At 34.6% G+C, this 21233-nt stretch overlaps 2 protein-coding genes across 6 annotated transcripts; both read left to right on the plus strand.

Moving 5' to 3' along the window:
* Positions 1 to 6496: 6496 nt before the first annotated feature.
* Positions 6497 to 14356, plus strand: LOC109191444 (autophagy-related protein 18h-like). 4 transcript variants are annotated; one of them, XM_019342122.1, is made up of 10 exons: positions 7006 to 7095; positions 8190 to 8278; positions 8857 to 9300; positions 9502 to 9948; positions 10376 to 10618; positions 10725 to 11513; positions 11589 to 11770; positions 13185 to 13309; positions 13422 to 13962; positions 14074 to 14356. In XM_019342122.1, exons 3-9 carry the CDS (start codon positions 9019 to 9021, stop codon positions 13955 to 13957), a joined length of 2604 nt encoding a protein of 867 aa, XP_019197667.1. In that variant the 5' UTR covers positions 7006 to 7095; positions 8190 to 8278; positions 8857 to 9018; the 3' UTR covers positions 13958 to 13962; positions 14074 to 14356. The 4 variants fall into 4 exon arrangements, with proteins under 4 accessions (XP_019197664.1, XP_019197663.1, XP_019197667.1 ...); XM_019342120.1 differs by having other exon boundaries at positions 8190 to 8269; XM_019342119.1 differs by lacking the exon at positions 8190 to 8278 and having other exon boundaries at positions 6497 to 7095; positions 13422 to 13966; positions 14075 to 14356.
* A 2868-nt stretch (positions 14357 to 17224) lies between these two features.
* LOC109191449 (probable DNA double-strand break repair Rad50 ATPase) lies at positions 17225 to 19880 on the plus strand. 2 transcript variants are annotated; one of them, XM_019342130.1, is made up of 2 exons: positions 17225 to 18866; positions 19203 to 19880. In XM_019342130.1, the coding sequence occupies exons 1-2, from the start codon at positions 17397 to 17399 to the stop codon at positions 19644 to 19646; spliced, it is 1914 nt and encodes a 637-aa protein (XP_019197675.1). In that variant the 5' UTR covers positions 17225 to 17396; the 3' UTR covers positions 19647 to 19880. The 2 variants fall into 2 exon arrangements, with proteins under 2 accessions (XP_019197675.1, XP_019197674.1); XM_019342129.1 differs by having other exon boundaries at positions 17231 to 18575; positions 18912 to 19880.
* Positions 19881 to 21233: the final 1353 nt, after the last annotated feature.

Genomic DNA, 21233 nt, shown 5'->3' on the forward strand with positions numbered 1-21233 from the left:
CGGCCAATATGGACCGCAACCAGTGACTTTGTATTGAAAATGATAATGCGTAGAATTTTGCGTTAGATGTCCAAAAAAATAAACACAACCCTGTTTAAATACAAGAAAGAGAAAATTTGTTTTCAAAAAATAAAAAAGAGTTAATACCCAAAATCGTCCTCGACTATAGTGGTTTTTCTCAATTTCGTCCTAAACGACTTTGGTGACCTAATATCGTCCCAGACTTTTGTGTTTCGCTCAATTTAGTCCTCCATTTGTTATTCCGTCAAATTGGTGTTAAATAAAGGGACAATTCAGTAATGTCAATATTGATCTCTCTTTACTTTCAACTTGTGAAGTGCGAAATTCATCTTTCTTGTACGAATTACACCCAGAATTACTCCCGGACCTGCAAATCAAATTTTATATTCGCAGTTTTAGGAGTAATTCTGGGAGTAATTCGTAAAAAAAAAAAGATTTTGCAGTTCACATGTCTATGAGTAAAGAGATGCCAACATTAAAATTACGGAATTGTCTATTTATTTAACACCAAATGGACAGAATAACAAATGAGGGACTAAATTGAGCAAAAACACAAAAGTCTGGGACTAAATTGAGCAAAACACAAAAGTCTGGGACGATATTAGGTCACCAAAGTCGTTTAGGACGAAATTGAGAAAAACCACTATAGTCGAGGACGATTTTGGGTATTAACTCAAATAAAAAATAAGAAACAGAAAATATAAGACATGAGAACTAATTTTCTACAAGTATATTAATCTTATTCATTAAAAAGAATAAATTGAGATAATTAAAAATGTACATATTAGACACACAACATAATGTATAATACACGCACAAGTACGTTTCTAATTTTCAATTAATTACATTCATTAATCTGAAATTAATTTTCATGGACTTATGGAGATTTGAGGAGGGATTCTCATGAGATCATATCTCTCTCTCTCTCTCTCTCTCTCTCTATATATATATATATATATATATATATATATATATATATATATATATATATATATATATATATATATATATATATAGATAGAGAGAGAGAGGCTTCGAATCCAGTGCAACCCCTATGATATATGAGATCTCATGATATCCATTGATTCATTTTTCATGGATGGTTGAGATTGAAAGATTCTTTTAAACTAATTATGAACATTTTTAAAACAAGAGGATTAAAAAGTAATTCTAGTATTGAGTTTATTTTTGGTTAGTATTAAATTATAATCTTGAGCATAATATTAGGTAGAATATTAAAGGTAATAACTAGTAATAATTTGTATTGAGAGCTGATATTTTTAGTTGATTATGTACGACGGTGTGTGCGTGTATGTAGTATGGCGTGTGCAAATCGTATGGATGAGTTTTTTTGTTTTTCTTTTTGGTAATTTTACAAAAATAGTTTATATGTATGTGCCTGAATTCATGTATATGGGTTGGTTTTAAAGAAGAAGATTGTAAGAGTAGTACGTGTAGTTTTTTTGGACACCGGATATGAACTTACGGAGGTGTGCGAATATGTACTCCAGTGTGTGCAAAGCTTGGGGATGGGTGTATTACTTCATCTTGGCATGTGCACACCACTGTAGGGCTGAGAAATCATTAATGAATCAAGTGTAACAATTAATAACTCTTGGCACACCACTGTAGGGTGGTGTGTGCATTTGTGTACTATGATGTGTGCAAATTTTTAAAACAGAACTTTTCGTCATGTTATTTTATTCCAATTTTTGTTTACAATGGTTTGTGCATTTGTGTGGGATGACATGTGAAAATTTCTGGCAATGGAACTTTGCATCATGTTGTTTTTTTTTTTGTTTTTTTTTTTTTATGCGATGGTGGTTGCACTTATGAATGTGAGCGTGTGAAAAGTCTAAGAGTTCACGTCGCTTTTAAGTTCATTAGTAATTTTAATTTTGGTTTATGGTGCGCCGGTGTGTGCGTTTATGACGTTTGTCGTGTGCAAATATTGATTGTATTTTAATTTTGGTTTATGTTGTGTAGGTGTTTGCGTGCCTGACGTGGGGTGTGTGCATAAGCATAGTAGTGTGTGTTTCGCTGTAGGTAAACGGGTGCAGAGTGTGTTTTATGCGTTAGGTAAACCCCCCTATTAAACCACATTCATTAGCTATTATTAATTTGTCCGAACATATCCGTGTGTGCATAAGCGGTTACGGATTGTGCATTTCACTGAGCGAAAGAGTGTAATGACCGTGTGTGTGCATTCTCGGTGTTAGATATGTGCGTTATGCTGAAAGAATCCAAAGAAAAATTAAACTAAAGGAAGATAACAAGTAAACAAAGTAAATAGATGCTAGAGTTAAATGTATATATTACGTGGAAGGATTACATTACGAACATGCATAAATAAATATGTGCAACGACTATGCACACACGCCATGTCAACAAAATCATATATTGGCCGGCAACTTAATCTCAATGATTCCCCAATTTCATCCTTAGCATACAATGAAGTGAATGAGAAGTTAAGGAATTTGAGACCTCCACCTCCTTAAATTATAATACTTCACTTGAGTAAGTAAATGGATTAAGTTAAAGAAACATGCAATAAAGAAATATGGAGTGCACACACACATTAGTGAATTGGTGAACAACGGTAAACCAAAGATTTACCCCCTCGACTTGATCAAAGGATTTCAAAGCTACACATTCTACTGAAACTCTCCTAAGCCTGCAAAACCATTGATGCCTACAACTATGATTTGAAAAAGAAAAAGTCTCCTATATTTGACATTTCAAGCAATGTAATAGGAAATAACACTATAAATCATGTATAGGTAAATAAATAAAGATGAGGCAAGGTGCTTAAATAAACCTAAAGACTGCAACACTATGATTTAACTCTTCACATACATGATCACCAAGCTTGAAAAGCAAAATGAAAATTTTGGTATAGGAAGTAGGAACAATGACCCATTTTTCGCATTCTGGTTCATCACAGAAGCCAAATATCAAGAAGTAAAAAGAAATGAATGATAATATTTTAACTACAATTACCTCTCTTTAATGGAAGATGCTTCAAAATTCTTTGGGCTTCAGACTATAACTACCCTAGGCAACTTCTGGTTTTTCTCAAAACAATCTTCTAACCATTGTGGCCCCACTACATGCAATTTGTTAGTGCAAATAAACACCCCCTCTGTGTCTTTGAATGGGGTTAATAAATGAATGAACACGCACCAACCCAATACCAGTAGCGCACCAACCTAAATGTAAAAAAAAAAAACTAGTGTCAATTAGCAACTAAATTTCACCCTAACTTGCACAAGGTAACATACTACTGCGCACAAACCACCACACCTAACTACCCAACCCCAAAAAATTCTTTAAAAAAAAAAAACAATAAACACGCACCGACCAAATACCAGTGGCGCACCAACATAAATGCAAAATCGATAACAAAATCAGCAGTAACAAATACCAGCAACACTTTACCCTAACATGCACAAGGTAACAAACTAGAACGCAACAACCACCACACCTACACTCATACTAGAATAAAAAATAAAAAAACATACCTAGAATAAAACTACATTAGTTTAATAGAAACCCTATCACAACTAATACAGAGCTCATGAAAGAGAAAGAAAGGAAGAAGAGTCAAGCGGCAAAAGATCATTAACATAGAATAAAACTAAAAATAAACAAGAAAAACAATCGTTTCCAAACATAAAAACCATCAAGCGAATGGAAAGTACTGAAATAGTTCTCAGATCTCGAACTTAATTTCATTCCAAATTAAGCGAAATTGCAAAAATTAACACCAGAGCGCGTAATATAAAGTTCAACAAAGAGATCAAAGCATGAATTAGCATAGAAAAAGTAGAAAGGAGATCATATCACCACCAGAAGTACAATATGTTAGCAGATTAGAAGAAGATTCAAGTGAAAAACCCAAAACCCGCCGGAACAGAAGCAAACCCAACCTCCCCCCCCCCCCCCCCCCCCTCCAAAAAAAAAAAAAAAACGCAAAAAATGGAACCAAAAAAACAAGGAATCGGTGAAAATAATACTGGTATTGGAAGCAGAAGAGATGCCCCTAAGCCGCTTGGACTGCCTCCTGCTGGAACCAGACATGAAGGAAACGCGGGCTTCGTGAACACCGGAGGGATGAGGAGACCTGAAGACGAAGGGGGTGCGAAAAGGAAGAGCCTAAGCGAAGAATCTGAAAAGATCGAGTGCCAGCGAAGAGAAGAAACAATACTCATATTTTATCTCCTCACACACGCAAAATCACCGCCATTGATATGACTAGACATAATAAAGGCCAAAGATAAATTACAAGAGAACCACTAAGTCCAGCGCACGTGTGTTTCTTCATCACACCATCTCACCGTTAAATAAAACACCATCAACGACTAGGGAGTGTGCTCACAGACTCGGCTAATTAGGGGGTGTGCACCGGATTCAAAAAAAAAAAAAAAAAAAAAATATATATATATATATATATATATATATATATATATATATATATATATATATATATATATATATATATATATATATATAGAGAAAGTGGAAGGGGCAAATATAAAATACAAAAACATTGTTTAAGTAAAAAATAAGGTTTGATCACATTTGTTTATCAAATTCAAAAAAAAAAAAAAAAAACAACAAATAAAGATAATTAAAAAAAAAATACGTTGTAACATTATGGTAAATAACTCGAAGTTAGTTCAAATGGTCTTTGTCTTTGAGTATATACTTTTTCTTCTTCAACTACATATATTATGTCTTTTCCTTATTTGAATGCACGTTTTTTTCTTCGAGTGCACAATTTCTCTTTTTCAAGTGCATGTGTTTTGTCTCAGAATATAGTTTTCCATTTAAGCAGTGGCGGACCCACAATGGGGACAGTGGGGTCAAAGAAAATTAAAATAAGTATTTATGAATATAATGTCTTTTCTATTCAAACTATTTTATCTAATCGATTATGTTTTATATTTTGTCATAAATATTTTTATAACATTTTAAAGTGTTTTAAAATTTCACCCTACACAAGTATAGTTTTGGCTTCGCCCTTAACTATCTTATAGTCTATCATAAATATTGTATTATAATTTATAATGTATTTGAACCATATTATAGATGTTTGATATTTTATCATTGACAATTCTGAAGCTGCGGTGAATTCTTCAGACAAAATTGTGGAAGATGCAATTTGTTCTTAGAAACTAAGTGAGATATTGAGTTAAGTATGCCCCCACCCACATTATTTCCTGGATCCGCCACTGACTTTAAGTGTACATCTTTGTGCCTTTGAGTATACAAATTTGGCATTCGAGTGTACATTTACGTGTCTTCAAGTGCACAACTTTGTGCTTTCAAGTATACAATTAGAGTTCTACCATGCATATTCCCTTACTTCTACTCCCTGAGATGTCAACTAAAGATGTGTTATTTTCATCATGTGGGTCCACATAAAAGTATTTACATCAAGAACATTGCTAGATAACAAAATGAGAATGGTGCATTTGGAATGGAAGTTTTGGTTTTCATCACCTCAAGTGAAATTGGAGTGATGTCATACCACTGAAAATTATATAATCTTCTTTTTCGGTGGATTGAAGGAATTCCACCTTCGAATTGTTCCACATGAAGGTAGAATTGGAACCACTAAAAAGTGAGAAATTTACTTTTCGGTGGTTTGAAGCAACTCCACCAGAAGGTGATATTATAATTCCACCTTTCGGTGAATTGAAGCAAAATATTATTTTGTTGGATACCATGTTAAAAAAAAAATAAAAATTTGTCAGCCTTATCAGCTTAGCTAAATGGAATGTCATGTCATCCAAACTATATGGAAGTTGGAACCTAGATAAAATAGTAAGTTTAAGACTTTTTGAAAATTTATATATAAAACTAGCTCTTATAAAATTTATATATAAGAGTTGATTGAGTACTTATGAGTAATATTAGTATTTTTTTATGCGCGATGCGAAAAAAATAGGTGTCCAATATTAATACATTATATTAAAATTTTAAATTTATTTAGATTTTAGATATTTAAATATTCTAAATAATAATAATAATAATGTAAATCATGTTTATAAATTTAATATTTATATTTTAGGTAATAAGTAACATATAACTCAAATATATAATGTGTATATATTATTATTAATGAAAAATATAAGAAAATATATGGTGGAGGCATGTGCATGGTAACAATAGTAGAAAAGATAATGAAAGTTATAATGGTAGTAGTATGTTTGTCCAAAATATTTTAATGTACAACCTTTAAAGTATAATGTAAAAAAAAACACTTAACGAAAAAACGAAAATAAGTGAGGAGTATAACTTTCATTTACACTTATTATATTTTTATTTATTTAGATTAAATTAGATATGTACCTATTTGACCCCCTAATTCTTATTATTAAGATTATAATATGTTAAGAATATTTAGATACGTGTAAATATCGGTATGATTTGTTTATAATTGTTTGGGGTTGAAATTATCATTTTACATGACATTAGAGGTCAGTTTATATTTCTGGAAAACTTGATTCGCTTACACTGGAGAGTCTCCGAGATCAATGAGAGAGGGAGAGAAACCACAGTGTTAAAGGTCAAAGACAAAAGACAGCAAAATTAACACACAGCCAAAAAATACTCGCCGGCGTTATACGCGCCATTCTTGTTCCCGTTGTCCGTTTGATTTTAATGCTTTATCATCTGATCGTCAATTCGCGTCAGCAGCATCGCTCTGCAGAGGACGGCGGCGGCGGTTGCGATGAAGAGCCATTGCTGACATCATCAGCAGAAGCTGCAGAACGACAACTAGTTCCTAAATTTTCCTTCATTTTCTCCGGCGACGACCGGTGAGATTTTCGAGAGTTTTACCCCACTGTAGTGAATATTATTATGAAGAAAAGCCAAAGCATCGGTAACAGTAGTAGCACGAATCGCAAGGCTAAGAATGGGACAAATGGATTTCTTCCGAATTCCCTCAAGTTCATATCCTCTTGCGTCAAGACGGTTTCATCTAATGTGCGCTCCGCAGGAGCCTCCGTAGCCAGCTCCATCTCCGCAGCTGCTTCCGATTCAGATGATCATCGCAAGGATCAGGTCTTCTTAGGATTTTACCATTTTTCTCACCACCATGATCGAAGTACTTTTTTTCATAAGTTGCTGGGTAATTTTGAGCTTGCCTTTTGTTTGGATGATTGATTGCCACTTTCATTGTGGTTTTCTCACTGGAAGTTGGAAATGACGTGGTCGACCATTTTTGTGATAGTTTGAGCTAGTGACGTTTGCAATATAGGATCTTTTCGACCATTTTTATCCATCTACTTGGTTCGGATAATTTGTGGTTTTACTTGTTGAGTATTCATGCACTATAAAATTAAGAGGGTGTTGTTTTTGGATTGTCACACCTGTGGTCAATAAAGGTGGTCGTATTTGCCCAATATAATTAAGACAGACAACTATAATGTTATAGGCCAGGATATCTAGGATCGCGTCACAGGGTTAGAAACTTAGGAATAAAAAAACGAAGCTTTTCTGGATTCTCCCAAATGAAGCGCGTTTTTCAAAGTTTGTATTCAATCTTCACTAACTCTTTCTCAACCTACTGAAGCACAAAAGAGTCAATACCACCTCAAATAAGGCTCGAACCTACAACCTCCCACATGGGAGTCCAACCTTGGTGCCATTAGACCACAATACCTCCCACATGATAATTTAGCATTTATTTAGTGTTTTCAGTTGTTACCTAATTGTCTCTGCTGTTTTATTGTCCTCTTTGCCCTTCCTTTTTGAGTTTTTCTATATAAAGAAAGAGTACTTAAAGAGATATTGTTGGGAAAAGAACTAAAAATTTTAGGAACTTATACATTTCATTTTTAATGGACTTCATTATTTTGGATTCAAGAGAAGTGATCATAGCTATGGCAACAGATTAAAAATAAGGATCTCTTTTCAGGAGGTTGGTTTTGATCTTGGGGTGGGCAAGGGACATTAAAAGCCAAAAACTTAACTAGTGGAACATATAGTAGTAGCAATAATTTTTGTTGAATGCGTAGTTAGTTTATAATTATTCTAAAATAGTATCTATTTTCTGTTTCAACAACAATCATAATTAGAAAGTCTTATAAGTCTTCTTACATAAAGTATCATTGAATAGAAATTATTTTTGCTTTACTTTTGAAATTTTGGTGTAGACATTCAGAAGACGTATACTTTTAGCAAGGCGATCTGTATCCATCTCAAATCTCTTTTTTCAGCACAAGTTATGCAATCTGTAAGTTAGGTGCAAATCAGCAAATGCAAAAACCAACCTGCACATCTACTTTTGTATTAGTAGCTATGAACTGAATATGCTCTGCTTTTTTCAATTGCTTCCCTCGTAATCTACTTATAGAAACTGAAAATAGAAAACAAAGCTTCCCCCATGACGTACTGCATTGTTTATTAGAGAAGGGCAGCTATAATACATGTATAAATTGGCGAGTTCCTTTGATAGTTTTAACCACATGCTGGTTACATAATTAACTAATTTGATAAAATGCTGTTTACTTTGATTGGAGCCTTTTTTCTTCTACTTTCTTCTTTTTTCTCCTTTACATAGCTGAAATGGGGCATTTTTGAATGTAGTATTAGTCTACAATATTGCTGATGGGTCATTACATGTTTTACTTTTCTCTGGATTACCTTCTTTTTTTTTTTTTTTTTTTTTTTTTTTTTTTGGTCTTTCGTTTCCAGACTCACTATATTTCTGTTGGCTTCATTATGTTACTCCTTATACTTTTGTTATTTCTGCTGAAGTCTTATAGGTGATCTTTTTAATGATTTTAACTTGTTTCATTTGGGATTTTTTGGCCAAAACAGGTTCTCTGGGCTTGCTTTGACAAACTAGAATTAGGTCCTTCATCCTTCAGGCGAGTCCTGCTTGTCGGTTATTCTAATGGTTTTCAAGTTCTAGATGTTGAAGATGCATCTAATGTTTGTGAACTGGTTTCAAGGAGGGATGATCCAGTAACATTTCTACAGATGCAGCCCATACCTGCAATGTCCGATGGTCCTGAAGGATTTAGAAACTCACATCCCATGCTCTTGGTTGTGGCATGTGATGAAGCAATTGATTCCATTCCAGCAGAACGCTGGAGAGATGGCTTTATTGAGCCTCAGACAGGAAACATTCTTAACCCACCTTCTACTGTTCGCTTTTATTCTCTGCGCTCCCATAATTATGTTCACAGTCTGCGATTCCGGTCTACTGTATATATGATTAGGTCCAGTCCACAAATACTGGCTGTTGGACTTGTAGCACAAGTAAGCATCTTTATTTTTCACTCACGACTTGTAGGGTTTTTGTATACCATAGAGTATTCTTCTGTGTTAACGTGCATGCTAGCCTTCTGAGTTGTTATATTTTATTCTACAGGGTATGCATGCACTATATTGAAGTTCAGTATTTTGTTTTGTATGCTGATCAATTAAAGTAGTTCTTAATGGCCTACATTTTTCTGGCAGATCTATTGCTTTGATGCTGTTACACTAGAGACTAAGTTCAGTGTACTAACATATCCCATGCCTCAGTTGGGTGGCCAGGGGTTCACTGGGGTTAATATTGGATATGGTCCCATGGCTGTAGGTCCAAGATGGTTAGCCTATGCTTCAAATAATCCAATACTATCAAACACAGGACGATTAAGCCCACAAAGTCTTAGTCCTTCTCCAGGTGTTAGCCCCTCTACATCTCCTGGTAATGGAAATATGGTTGCTAGATATGCCATGGAGTCGAGTAAACAGCTAGCTGCTGGATTGATCAATCTTGGAGACATGGGCTACAAGACTTTGTCAAAGTATTGTCATGAGATTCTTCCTGATGGTTCTAGTTCACCTGTGTCATCAAGTACTAGCTGGAAAGGTGGAAGGGGTGGTGCCATTCATTTGACTGACATAGATGCTGCTGGGGTGGTTAGTTTTATTAAAAGCTTGAGCCAAAAAGAAACTTTTCTAATCAATATTTGATTTATTGATAAATTATAATTTTTTTAATTCCTATAATATTGGGAAAAAGCTTTATTTTTCTTGTCCCAGTACCATATCATTATGCTGCTCATTTAGTTGAATTTTGTTTGTTCTCAAGTAGTGAAAAGAGTGCTGCTGTTTCAATGTGAGCTAATATGCTCATTTCCATTTTCTTGAGACTATAGTTTCAGTCTCAGATAGTAGTTTCTCAAGAAAGTGTTATGGAAAACGTGGAACTGACAGTGAGGTTTGACTTTTCTGATAATCTAATCAGTGAAATGCTTTCTTAAATAAGCAAGAAATTGTTTAAAGCTTTGAAGGTAGCCAAAATTACTGACCTAAAAGGCTTTTTCTTTCAATTCGTCTATTGCAGGTTATGATTAAGGATTTTGTATCCCAAGCTGTTATTTCACAATTTAGGGCCCATACAAGCCCCATATCTGCTCTATGTTTTGACCCTAGTGGCACTCTTCTTGTTACTGCCTCCACATGTGGGAACAATATAAATGTATTCCGGATAATACCTTGCTCTCAAATTGGATCGGGCACACAGGGCAACAATTGGAGTTGTTCTTATGTCCACTTGTACAAGCTCCATCGAGGCGTGACTCCAGCTGTGTGTACATTTATTCTTATATATATGTCTGTGTGTGTGTGTGTGTATGAATATGAAATGTCAAAATGTAATATGTTCTAAATTTTACTTAATGTGATGTGTACAGGTGATACAAGACATCTGTTTTAGTTCCTATAGTCAGTGGGTAGCTATTATTTCATCCAGGGGCACATGCCATATATTTGTTCTATCCCCTTTTGGTGGTGAGACTGGACTGCAATTACAAAATTCTCCAGTTGATGGTCCAAGTCTAGTACCTATTCTATCTCTGCCATGGTGGTTTACTTCATCTTTCTTGACAACCCATCAGTCTTCTACTCCACCTGCAGCTATTACACTGTCTGTTATTAGCAGGATAAAAAATTCATCTGCTTGGATGAATACTGTGAGCAATGCCACATCTACAGCAGGAAAGGCTCCAGTGCCTTCTGGTATTGTTGCTGCTGTTTTTCATAACTGCATAAGCCATGATGTGCACCCTGCTTCACTAAGTTGTAATGCTTTAGAGCATCTATTAGCCTTCACTCGTAGTGGTCATCTAATTCAATATGCACTGAGGACTTCCCTTGGTGGAGATCAGGGTGATTCTTCTTTTAGAACTTGGACAGGTTCCTCAATGCAAATGCATGAGGATGAACTGGGTGTGAAGGTTGAGCATGTTCAATGGTGGGATGTTTGCCGAAGAGCATATTGGCCTGAAAGAGAGGAGCATGTTCAGGGGATTAAGCTTAGTACCCGAGCAGCTGTTGATGCAGTAATGGGTACTTCTGCTAGTGAAGATGCTTATATGGAAGGCAAGGAGTTTGTCAAGCTACATGATCATTCTCACTGGTACCTTTCCAATGCAGAGGTGCAGTTGAGGTCTGGGAGGGTACCTCTTTGGCAGAAGTCAAAGGTACTGCTTACCTTCTTTAAGTTGTCCTTCCCTGTGTTTATTTTTGTGTTGACTATGTATTAATATTTGGTTTAGATATACTTCTATACTATGAGTCTCCCCAAAGGGTTTGAAGAGCAGTATCTTAGTCAAAGTTATGGCTGTGAAGAGATTGAAATTGAGAGGTTTCCTGTCAATGAGGTGGAAACAAGACGCAATGATTTGCTGCCTGTGTTTAACCATTTTCATAGGATTTGCACAAATTGGAATGATGAAAGGTATTACTCATTCTCTAGGTCTGTTTTTGGTTAATATATGAAGTAAACTCTTTTACAATACTGTGTTTCTGCTCTTGGTGGACTAGCTTTGCATGCTTGAAGTTATTGGATGACTAAGTCAACATGATATTGCTCCACTAACATGTTTTTCCAAAAATACGCAGCCATTTGCTTAGTGGGCATAATAATTATTAAATGAGTTTTTTTTCCCAAACTAGGGTACTTTCAAATCTTATTTACCAAAATATGGTAGTTTTAAACTTATTTTCCAAACTAGGGTACTTTTTTTCATGTCAACGCTTTGACATGCCTTATCTGAGTTGTCATCACCACACCGCACATTTTGCCATGTCACACACACACACACATATATATATATTTTAAAATGCTATTAATAAGAAGCGAACTTTGACCATTTAAATAATAATTTAAAACTTTTATTAATTCTACTAGAATACCAATTTGTTAATTTTGCGATTAATTTGTTTAATAATAACGTAACATGAATTGGGAAGAAACTCTTAAAATATAGAAATCTTTCCAAAATAAATTTATTAAACCCTAAATTGTTTTTGAATAATCTTGTAGTTTTCTTATATACATTTTAACTAAATATGTTGGTATTATTTATACTTGTGAGCATATAACCATTAATGTGTATCCAACTATCAGCTTAAGCTTTTAGTTGAGATGGAGCACATGCTTTAATTTAGTATCAGAGCTGAACCAAAGGTCATGGGTTCGAATCTCAGCGCCACCCATAAGCGACTACGGTTTACCGGTCCACGAGCATTTCATTTAAGCTTCGGTTGCTTGTTCAGATCTTATCTATCGTATCCATGTGGTCATTTTCAACTTCATTTTATTCTATCTATATATGTTGCCTCAATTGCATTGCATTCAACTCAAATATTATATTCCAAATTGATACACCAATAGATATAATAATACAATTGATCATCTAATTAAGAAAATTTGTACAATACTGATCAAACACACTCCATGTTTACTATAACTTAAATAGAAAGAGTTACTAACACCTTTGTAAATAACCTTTATTCTATTTACAAAAAGGTCATCACATATTTTTATTCATAGTAGTAGATGGAAATCATGGAAATCCTTCTAAGCATTGTGACATTTCAATCTAATTAAATAGATATATAGTAAGTTTTTTTTAGTATGCCAAAAAAAAAAAAAAATCATCACGGAATTGTCAATACGTAACTGAGTATATTGCCTCCTCACTATCTTTGACTAAAGATTTGTTGTTTGCTTTGTATCTAGACATAGTAACGATCCCCCCTTACTGGCTTTGGAAAGTTAAAGTCACCTTCTCTCTCCTCATAAATGAGGAAGTATTTATACTATAATTTGCATGAATTACAATGAGTTAATTTGTACTATTGTATAGGAGTTCCTTTGATGATAGAATTTCTGCTACACAATATGCCTCTTCTATTGGTATGGGGATGTCAGAAGATGCTGCTTTTAATGCTAATGTAGTCTCAGCTTGTTCACTCCAAAAGTCCCATACCGGTAAGATTTTTTGGTTTGATTTTGATCTGTAATGCCATAATGTTTGTTTAAAAAAAAAAATTAAAATTAAAAAAATCCTTACAGCTCTCTATGTATTTGGATCTACTGCCAGGCTCTCAGCAAACATCTGATGTAGATAAAGTGGATATAAAGTCCATGTCATATCTGCAAAATGACCTGTTGGATGAGGATGATGGAGTGAGGGTATCAGGTTCTATTTTAACCCCAATGATGCAAAACCAGATTTCCTCTACTCCCGAGTTATCCACAAATATTATGTCTTCCCTTGAGGAAAGTTATGCTGTAAATAGTCCAACTTTCCCGGATAGTGGAGGAACGTGTGCTAGGGATTCTCAGTCTTCAAGCAGTGCTGTCACTAGTGAAGGTTCCAACTCAAGTTCTAATCGTTCTGATACAAGTATGAACATTATTGATGAAGGGCCAGGTCATGAAGATATGTGCGACTGCATTGATTTTGGGCAGTATTTTCAAGAGGGGTACTTTAAAGCTGCAACTGATAACAAATCTCTTAAATTAGCAGAAGTGATTACTGATATTGATAGCAGCAATAATTGTGCCTGTGAGAAAGAGAAAGCCGAAGATGACTTGCTCGGAGGTGTATTTGACTGTTCTGAAGGAGGCGTGTGAACTTGGTGGGTATGATACAAAATAATATACTTTAAAACAAACCGTTATAAAATTTTGGAATGTTAATGAAAACTTTGAATCTCGGCACAATCATGTAAGTTTGTTGTTTCCTTGCAGGTTGGCACTTGACTTGATGATCCTAACTCTATGACAGTTATTGTTCATTGTTTTGGCGTTGTATAAGCTTTGGTAGAGTTCAAGTGTGTGCAATGCGTGATTAATGGGGGTTTGAAGAAAGGGGAAAATGTGATATGCATGTATTCCATTATTTTTTACCAGCACTGAACGCCTGGTTTATCCTTGTCTAATTATCTTGTACAGGTCTGTGTATATTAAAGTTAATGATGCAAAAGCTTGGAGTGCACAGGTATGTCTATGCTGTGTACTTTTTATTTTTTATTTTTATTATTATTATTATTATTAGAAGGTAATTGTGGTGCGGATTCCAGTGTGAGGGAGAATGATTGCCCGTACTTGCTGTGTTTTTACTTCTTTACATTTGAAGTCTATGGTATTCAAAATTTGCCAATTTGATGGTTCCATGTAACTTATAAATTCATCATGACTTGTATAGAATAAGTATTAGATGCATCCAGGGATGTAGAAATTACCAAATTAATCATAAAGAAGAAGTATTAAGAAGGTAATCTTATTCGCCAATGAGAAATATGATATTTAATGAATGATGTGTAAGTTAAGAAGAAATTTGTTGACATGGATTGAAGTGATTATGCACTAAGCTGCATAATGAGTTTTGGGAGAGAAGAATATAATGGAGATTTATATTAGGTGATGAGTTGGGCCTTAATGAGTCAGTTCGGCCAGCTTCATATATTTCATCATCACTCATATATACAAATTGATTCACCAATTAATTAAGCTAGCAATTGTTATGCCGTGGAACCATGTTCACCTTGCAAGGTGGATTCAGTTCCAATACGACGTTGTTTGACAATTTTAGAGTAACGGTGCCGTTTGTGGCACCGTTTTCCTCGATCAATCAGAATTTTTTTTAAAAAAAAAATTGTCAAAATAACTCAACGACATAAAAAATTGTGAATATACTGTTACGTAACTGTGAATATAGAGTTCTACAGTTGTGAATATAGAGTTTAAAAATTATAAACATAAAGTTTTATAATTATGAACATAGAGTTCTGTAATTGTGAATATAGAGTTCAAAAATTATGAACATAAAGTTCAGTAATTATGGACATAGAGTTCAGTAATTATGAACATAGACTTCTTGAAGACAAATGTCGTTAATGGTGAAAGGAAATAAAAATTTTTTTAAAAAAAATTGACATAGCATCATTTTCTACCAAAATGACGCCGTTTTGGAACAGTGTCCACCTTGCAAGGTGGACACGGTTCCACAGCATAATTTGCCTTAAGTTACTCCGAATGCCAAATATAAAAAAAGTCTATCCTTATACTATGGACCAGGATTCACAATACATTGTGGACCCTGGTGCATGTGTATGTATCTTATATTGTGAGTTTTTGCGTCTTGTGTTATTAAATTATGTATTTTGAAAGTATTAATTATGTACTTGAAAAAAAATAGTAATTATGTTTATGAATTTTTGTGTCTTGGGTTGTGAAATTTTATTCTTATAAACACAAGTTATGCATCTAAATCAGACTTGAAAATAAGTAGATATGTAACACGTTTATGTGTTTTGTGTCTTGTGTTATAAAATTTTGTACCTTACAAGTATAAATTTTGTGTTTCATCGTTTCGATTCAGGATCAATAATGTTATGTGAATTCTGGTCCATGATATAAATTGCCAACAAAAGTGCTTGTGTGGTATACATGTAGGGAAAGAGAAATCCCAATGAATGTGTTGCTTGATTTGGAGAATTGGAGTCACTGCTATCACCATAATTACCATTAAACAATGTTTCAACCCCTTGCAATGATAATTTTATTTATTTTTAATCAAACGTGTGTATAAATATATACATGTAGTGTATTCCAAAAAAAAAAAAAAAAGTATAATGACACTTGCGTGAAAGGAGAAAAAAAGAAATTATGCTTGGAGATACAAAGTTTCAAGTTCAATTTCTAATAGAAGTGGCTTTTTAGTATTTTTGGATTTAATTGGTTAAATATGAACAATCTAAACTAGTTTGACTGGTTTATTCATTATAATACTTTGTCGATTAATGTCACACACTCAAATAATGGTTATGAATTTTTCTTATCACAAAAAACTCTTAATCTATTACTTTTATAATCTGATAAAATAGCCTAACATTATCTATTTAGTTAGTTTGTTTGTTAGTGTTTTTTTTTTTTTTTTTTTTTTTTTGGAAAAACATTATCTATTTAGTTAGGATGTCATGTACGTGGTGTGTTGGTAACATGTAAGAGATACCATTGTGGTTTTTATTACTATTATTATTTATCACACCAAGGTGAATAGAACCTTTTAAAGTTGGGCAAAATATTAAATTCACGCTATTTTATTCTCACTCATGAATATGACTAGTATTTTCTATGCATGATACATAAAAACATATGCCAAATATTTATATTTTTTAAAATAACTAACAAATTCATACTAATTAAAATTATATAAAATCAAATTTATTTATTATAATAATTCAATATATAATGTTTATAAATATTATTACCATTAAAGAATATAAGAAAATATATGGTAGATACATGTGCATGGTAACGATAATGAAAAAGATAACGGAAGTTATAACAGTTGAGGTATTTTTATTCAAAAAATTATATAGTACAACTCTAAAAGCAAAATATACAAAATGATTAGCATTAAAAACATGAACATAAATGAGGGATATAATTTTGATTGATACTTATTATGTTTTTAGATTATCATTTTTAAAAAGTACATAAATACTCCCTCTGTCCCATTTTATTTGAAAAATACTGGTTCTAAGACATTATAGTATGTAACGCCTCCACTAAGGCTCGAACTCACAACCTTCCAAATGAAAGTCCAACCTAGGTATCATTAGACCACATAATCCTAGTGTTTTTAATGTAGTTTCTAAATATATAAATTTTGTATATTAATACTAAACTTAATTTTATGAATGAAAAATGGCTCTAGTCAAGTCTCATTAACTGAATCAGACATATAAAATGAGACGAAGGTAGGCAGGTACTATATTCATTTTATTTTATCATACGGTTTCACCTAAAACAAATAAATAAAGAGAAAGGGTGAGTGGTTGGAGTGGGATTATGACGTGGGCGGCGATGTCAATGTGGCATAATAGCGTTCGCATTTCGCAACGCGAAGCAGATTAAAATTCATCGATATTCGAGCCCTCCCAAATTTGAATTCAAATAATAACCCCACCCTCTCTCTCAGCCATACACAATCCCCAGCAAACCCTAGACCTTTAATCTTCTATCCTTTCATTTTCTTATACCTAAAATCCAACCGCCCACCCCCATGGCTAAGAAGAAGGTCGCCCACCGCGAAGACGAGGAGCCCGTCGAGCCTCACCACACCACCGCCATGGACGACGCATCTGAGAAGCTGGAGAGCCTCAAGAATCTCAACGCCATGCTTCTCAAGGAGACGGTGGAGAAGCGCCAACTGGTCGACTCACTCCAGAAGGCCAAGGGCTCTCTGCAATCGGACCTGGCTCGGACTGAATCCCAGAGATTGGCCTTGAGCGCCGATTTGACTCACCTGGGTGATGTGGCCGCGCGATTGGAGCTCGAGAGAACGGTGTCCGCCGATTTTCTCTGGGTTCAGATGGGCCATCAGATGAAAGCTATGGTGGAGGAGAGGGATGGCCTGAGGAGGGAGAGAGACGATGTCGGGGAAAGAGTGAAGGGTTTAGAGAGAGAGATTGCTCTTGTTGTGAAAGAGAAGAGTGAGATTCAGAAGGTGCTGAGAGAGGGAGAGAGCGAGTTTGAGTCATTGAAGCAGAAACTGAATGACCTCAATGCTCAAATCTCTAAAGAGAGGAGCATTTCAAACAACGCTCATCGCGAGAGGGATGAATTGGCGTCAAAACTGGATGTTCAAATCGCGGAAACCAATGGATTGAGAAAGAAACTCATTGAAATGGAGAAGAGAGAGGGAAAAGTAAACAATGAGGTGGAGAAGTTAAGGGTTCAATACAATGCTCTATCCAAGGAAAATGAAGTGAAAGAACAGAAGTTCCACAGTGTGATGAGTGATAAGGAAATGATTGAAAGGAGTTTGGATCATTCCAATAGGGTGATTGAAGAATTGAATGGAAAGATTGCTGTTATTGTGAGGGAGAAAGAGGGTAGTGACAAGGAGAGGAACATTGAAATGAAGAAAAGATCTGAGTTGGAAAAAGTTGTGAATTTACTCAATGAGAAGGTGTCGAGTTTGAATAAGGTGGAGGAGAAGCTGCGAGGAAGTGTGGCTGAGTTGGAGAACAAGTGTGTGGAAGGTATGGAGAAGGGAAAGGAGATGGAGAGTAAAATAAGCGAATTGGTGGAAGCAAAGAATGAGAGTGAGAGCAGGATTGCTAGTTTGGTTGAGGAGAAGGGTTTGATTGGGAGCAAATTGGTAGAAGCAAATGAGAAACTAGATGAGAAGCAGCAGTGTGTTGAGAGGATGGCCATTGAGAAAATGGAGATGGAAGAGGCAAACATTAGAGGAAAGTCTGAAATTGTTAAATTACAGAATCAAATGTCTGAACTCGAGGATACCATTTCTGGGTTGGAGGGTTCTTCCAAGGTTCAAGAAGAGAAAATTATGACATTGGAAGGTGAAGTTGGCAACTACAAACGTGAACTCGAGAGTGCTGTTCTTGAGAGGGACGCTGCACGGAAGGGTTTGGATGAGGAAAAACAGAATGGTCTAATTCTGAAGGAGAAGCTTAGAGAAATGGAGAATCACATTGAAGAAGTTGCATTGGAGCTTACAAAAACAAAGGCTGATTACAATAACATGGCTGGAGAGAAGAAAGAGATGGAAGAGGCAAACATTAGAGGAGAGTCTGAAATTGTTAAATTACAGAATCAAATGTCTGAACTCAAGGATACCATTTCTGGGTTGGAGGATTCTTGCAAAGTTCAAGAAGAGAAAATTATGACATTGGAAGGTGAAGTTGGCAACTACAAACGCGCACTCGAGAGTGCTGCTCTTGAGAGGGACAATGCACGAAAGGGTTTGGATGAGGAAAAACAGAATGGTTTAATTCTGAAGGAGAAGCTTAGGGAAATGGAGAATCACATTGAAGAAGTTGCATTGGAGCTTACAAAAACAAAGGCTGATTACAATAACATGGCCGGAGAGAAGAAAGAGCTGGAAATCCAATGTGAATCTTTCAACAAGGAGATACTTGATCTCCAGACTGAACTTGCTGAAGGAAGGAAGAGAATTGGGGCTATTCAGGCTGAACTAGAACTTGCAAATGCCAACTCAGAGGAAGTTCTGAACTTGTTGAAGAGCACAGCAGCTTTGGTTGGCTCAAAAGATGCAGAATTGAGTGAAGGGCAGGAAATGAACCCTCCTCATGTGTTGGAGTTGGAGACAATCAAGAAAGGTATCAAAATTAGAGAGAAGAAAGTTGAGGAGATGAAACGGGAAGTAGAGTTCTTGAAGAATTCAGTAACAGAAGCAAACAAAAGAAAGAGCTTATGGACCATGATCTCCTCTGCTACTACCATTTTCGCTGCAATATCTCTAGCATATGTTGCCCGTGGCCATTGAATCTAATCTAATCTAGGGGATATATTTAGTTCAAGGTTCAACTTGTTTGTTACCATTTTGTCACAACCAAAACCAATAGCTCCTCACTTTTGAGTTTTGATGGATGGATGGATCCCTCAAACACAATAGTTAACTTTCAAGTGTTATGCAGTTATGATGTTTCAGCTTTTGTTAGGTTCCTGCAATAAGATAAATGTTTCTACTTTCTACTAGTTGGTAGAGTAGCTTCTTGAATCGTTGCCATGCTATATGTTATTGTTCCTCTTCCTGTATAACTAAGGAAAACAAAATTGACTCTCTTCTTCAATAGCATAATATTAAGAGTAAATACCCAAAATGGTCCCTCGACTATAGCTAAATTCACAAAATGGTCCTCGACTTTCAATTTTAACCAATTAAGTCCTTAATTTTGCAATTTTGACATAATTTGGTCCTCCATCTATTTGACCGATTGTTGACCGTGATTGACGATCTCCAGAAGAACCTTCAGCTCTCGTCGGAGCACGTGGAGGCCTCCAGGATGATGTTGCACTTGTTCGGAAACACGTCGTCTTCTTCACTCTGGTACGAACTCAACTAAATTGAATCCAAAGGGAGGATGAAAAAAGACGACCGGATTTGGTAGATTGCTTTCGATAGTGGATTAAATGTAACAGTGCGGTCTGTAAATGCAACTGGAACCTTAAAAAATCGACGGTGGACCATGAAATTACACATATATCCTCAAAAATCACAGTCTACAAGTGGTCAAATAGATGAAGGACCAAATCGTGTCAAAATTACAAAGTTAAGGACTTAAATGGTTGAAATTGAAAGTCGAGGACTAATTTGTGAATTTAGCTATAGTCGAGGGACCATTTTAGGTATTTACTCTAATATTAATTTGGTAAGTGACTGTTAATTGATTGAGTTGATGAGTTTGATTAATTAATTACGGAGTAGTTAATAGTATTAATTATTGTAGAAAAGTATTTGGTAATTAGCTGTTAACAGATTACATACAAAATGTTTGTTTTCTTAAAAGCTAATAAAAAAAGTTATTTTAAACAGTTAGATTTTAACATTTTAGAGCAATAAGTTGTTACAAAAAACTAATTAATCAAATACTCATATTGATTGTTTAATCAAGTGGTCAAATAACTCAAAATTTGTTGATAAGTTAACTATTTTACTAAACATGCCAATATGTTTTATAAAATTAAACATATTTAAACTAGGGTTTATTTTTGAGTGAGGGGAAAAATCTATAATTATTATTTAAGAGTGTATATTAAGTAAATTTTACTTTATAACTTAAGTGACAAACAATCATAAGAGGTTACAAAATTTACAATAAAATAAATTAATTTAAGTTATCTATAATTGATTGTACTCATCAATCTAACCAAATAAAAAGACCAATAAGAACAATTTTTATTGAGAGCTAGTCTTACCAACTAATAAATTACTTTCACAAAAATAATCAATATTTTGATTAAAATTGTCCCAACTAATATTTAATAAATAAAATATGACACAAATACTACGACTTATATAACGTGTCACAAATTATTTTATTAAAAATAACAAAATAATTAAATAAAAGCA

The sequence above is a fragment of the Ipomoea nil genome, unplaced genomic scaffold (genome assembly GCF_001879475.1).
Source record: "Ipomoea nil cultivar Tokyo-kokei standard unplaced genomic scaffold, Asagao_1.1 scaffold1622, whole genome shotgun sequence".
NCBI lineage: Eukaryota > Viridiplantae > Streptophyta > Magnoliopsida > Solanales > Convolvulaceae > Ipomoea > Ipomoea nil.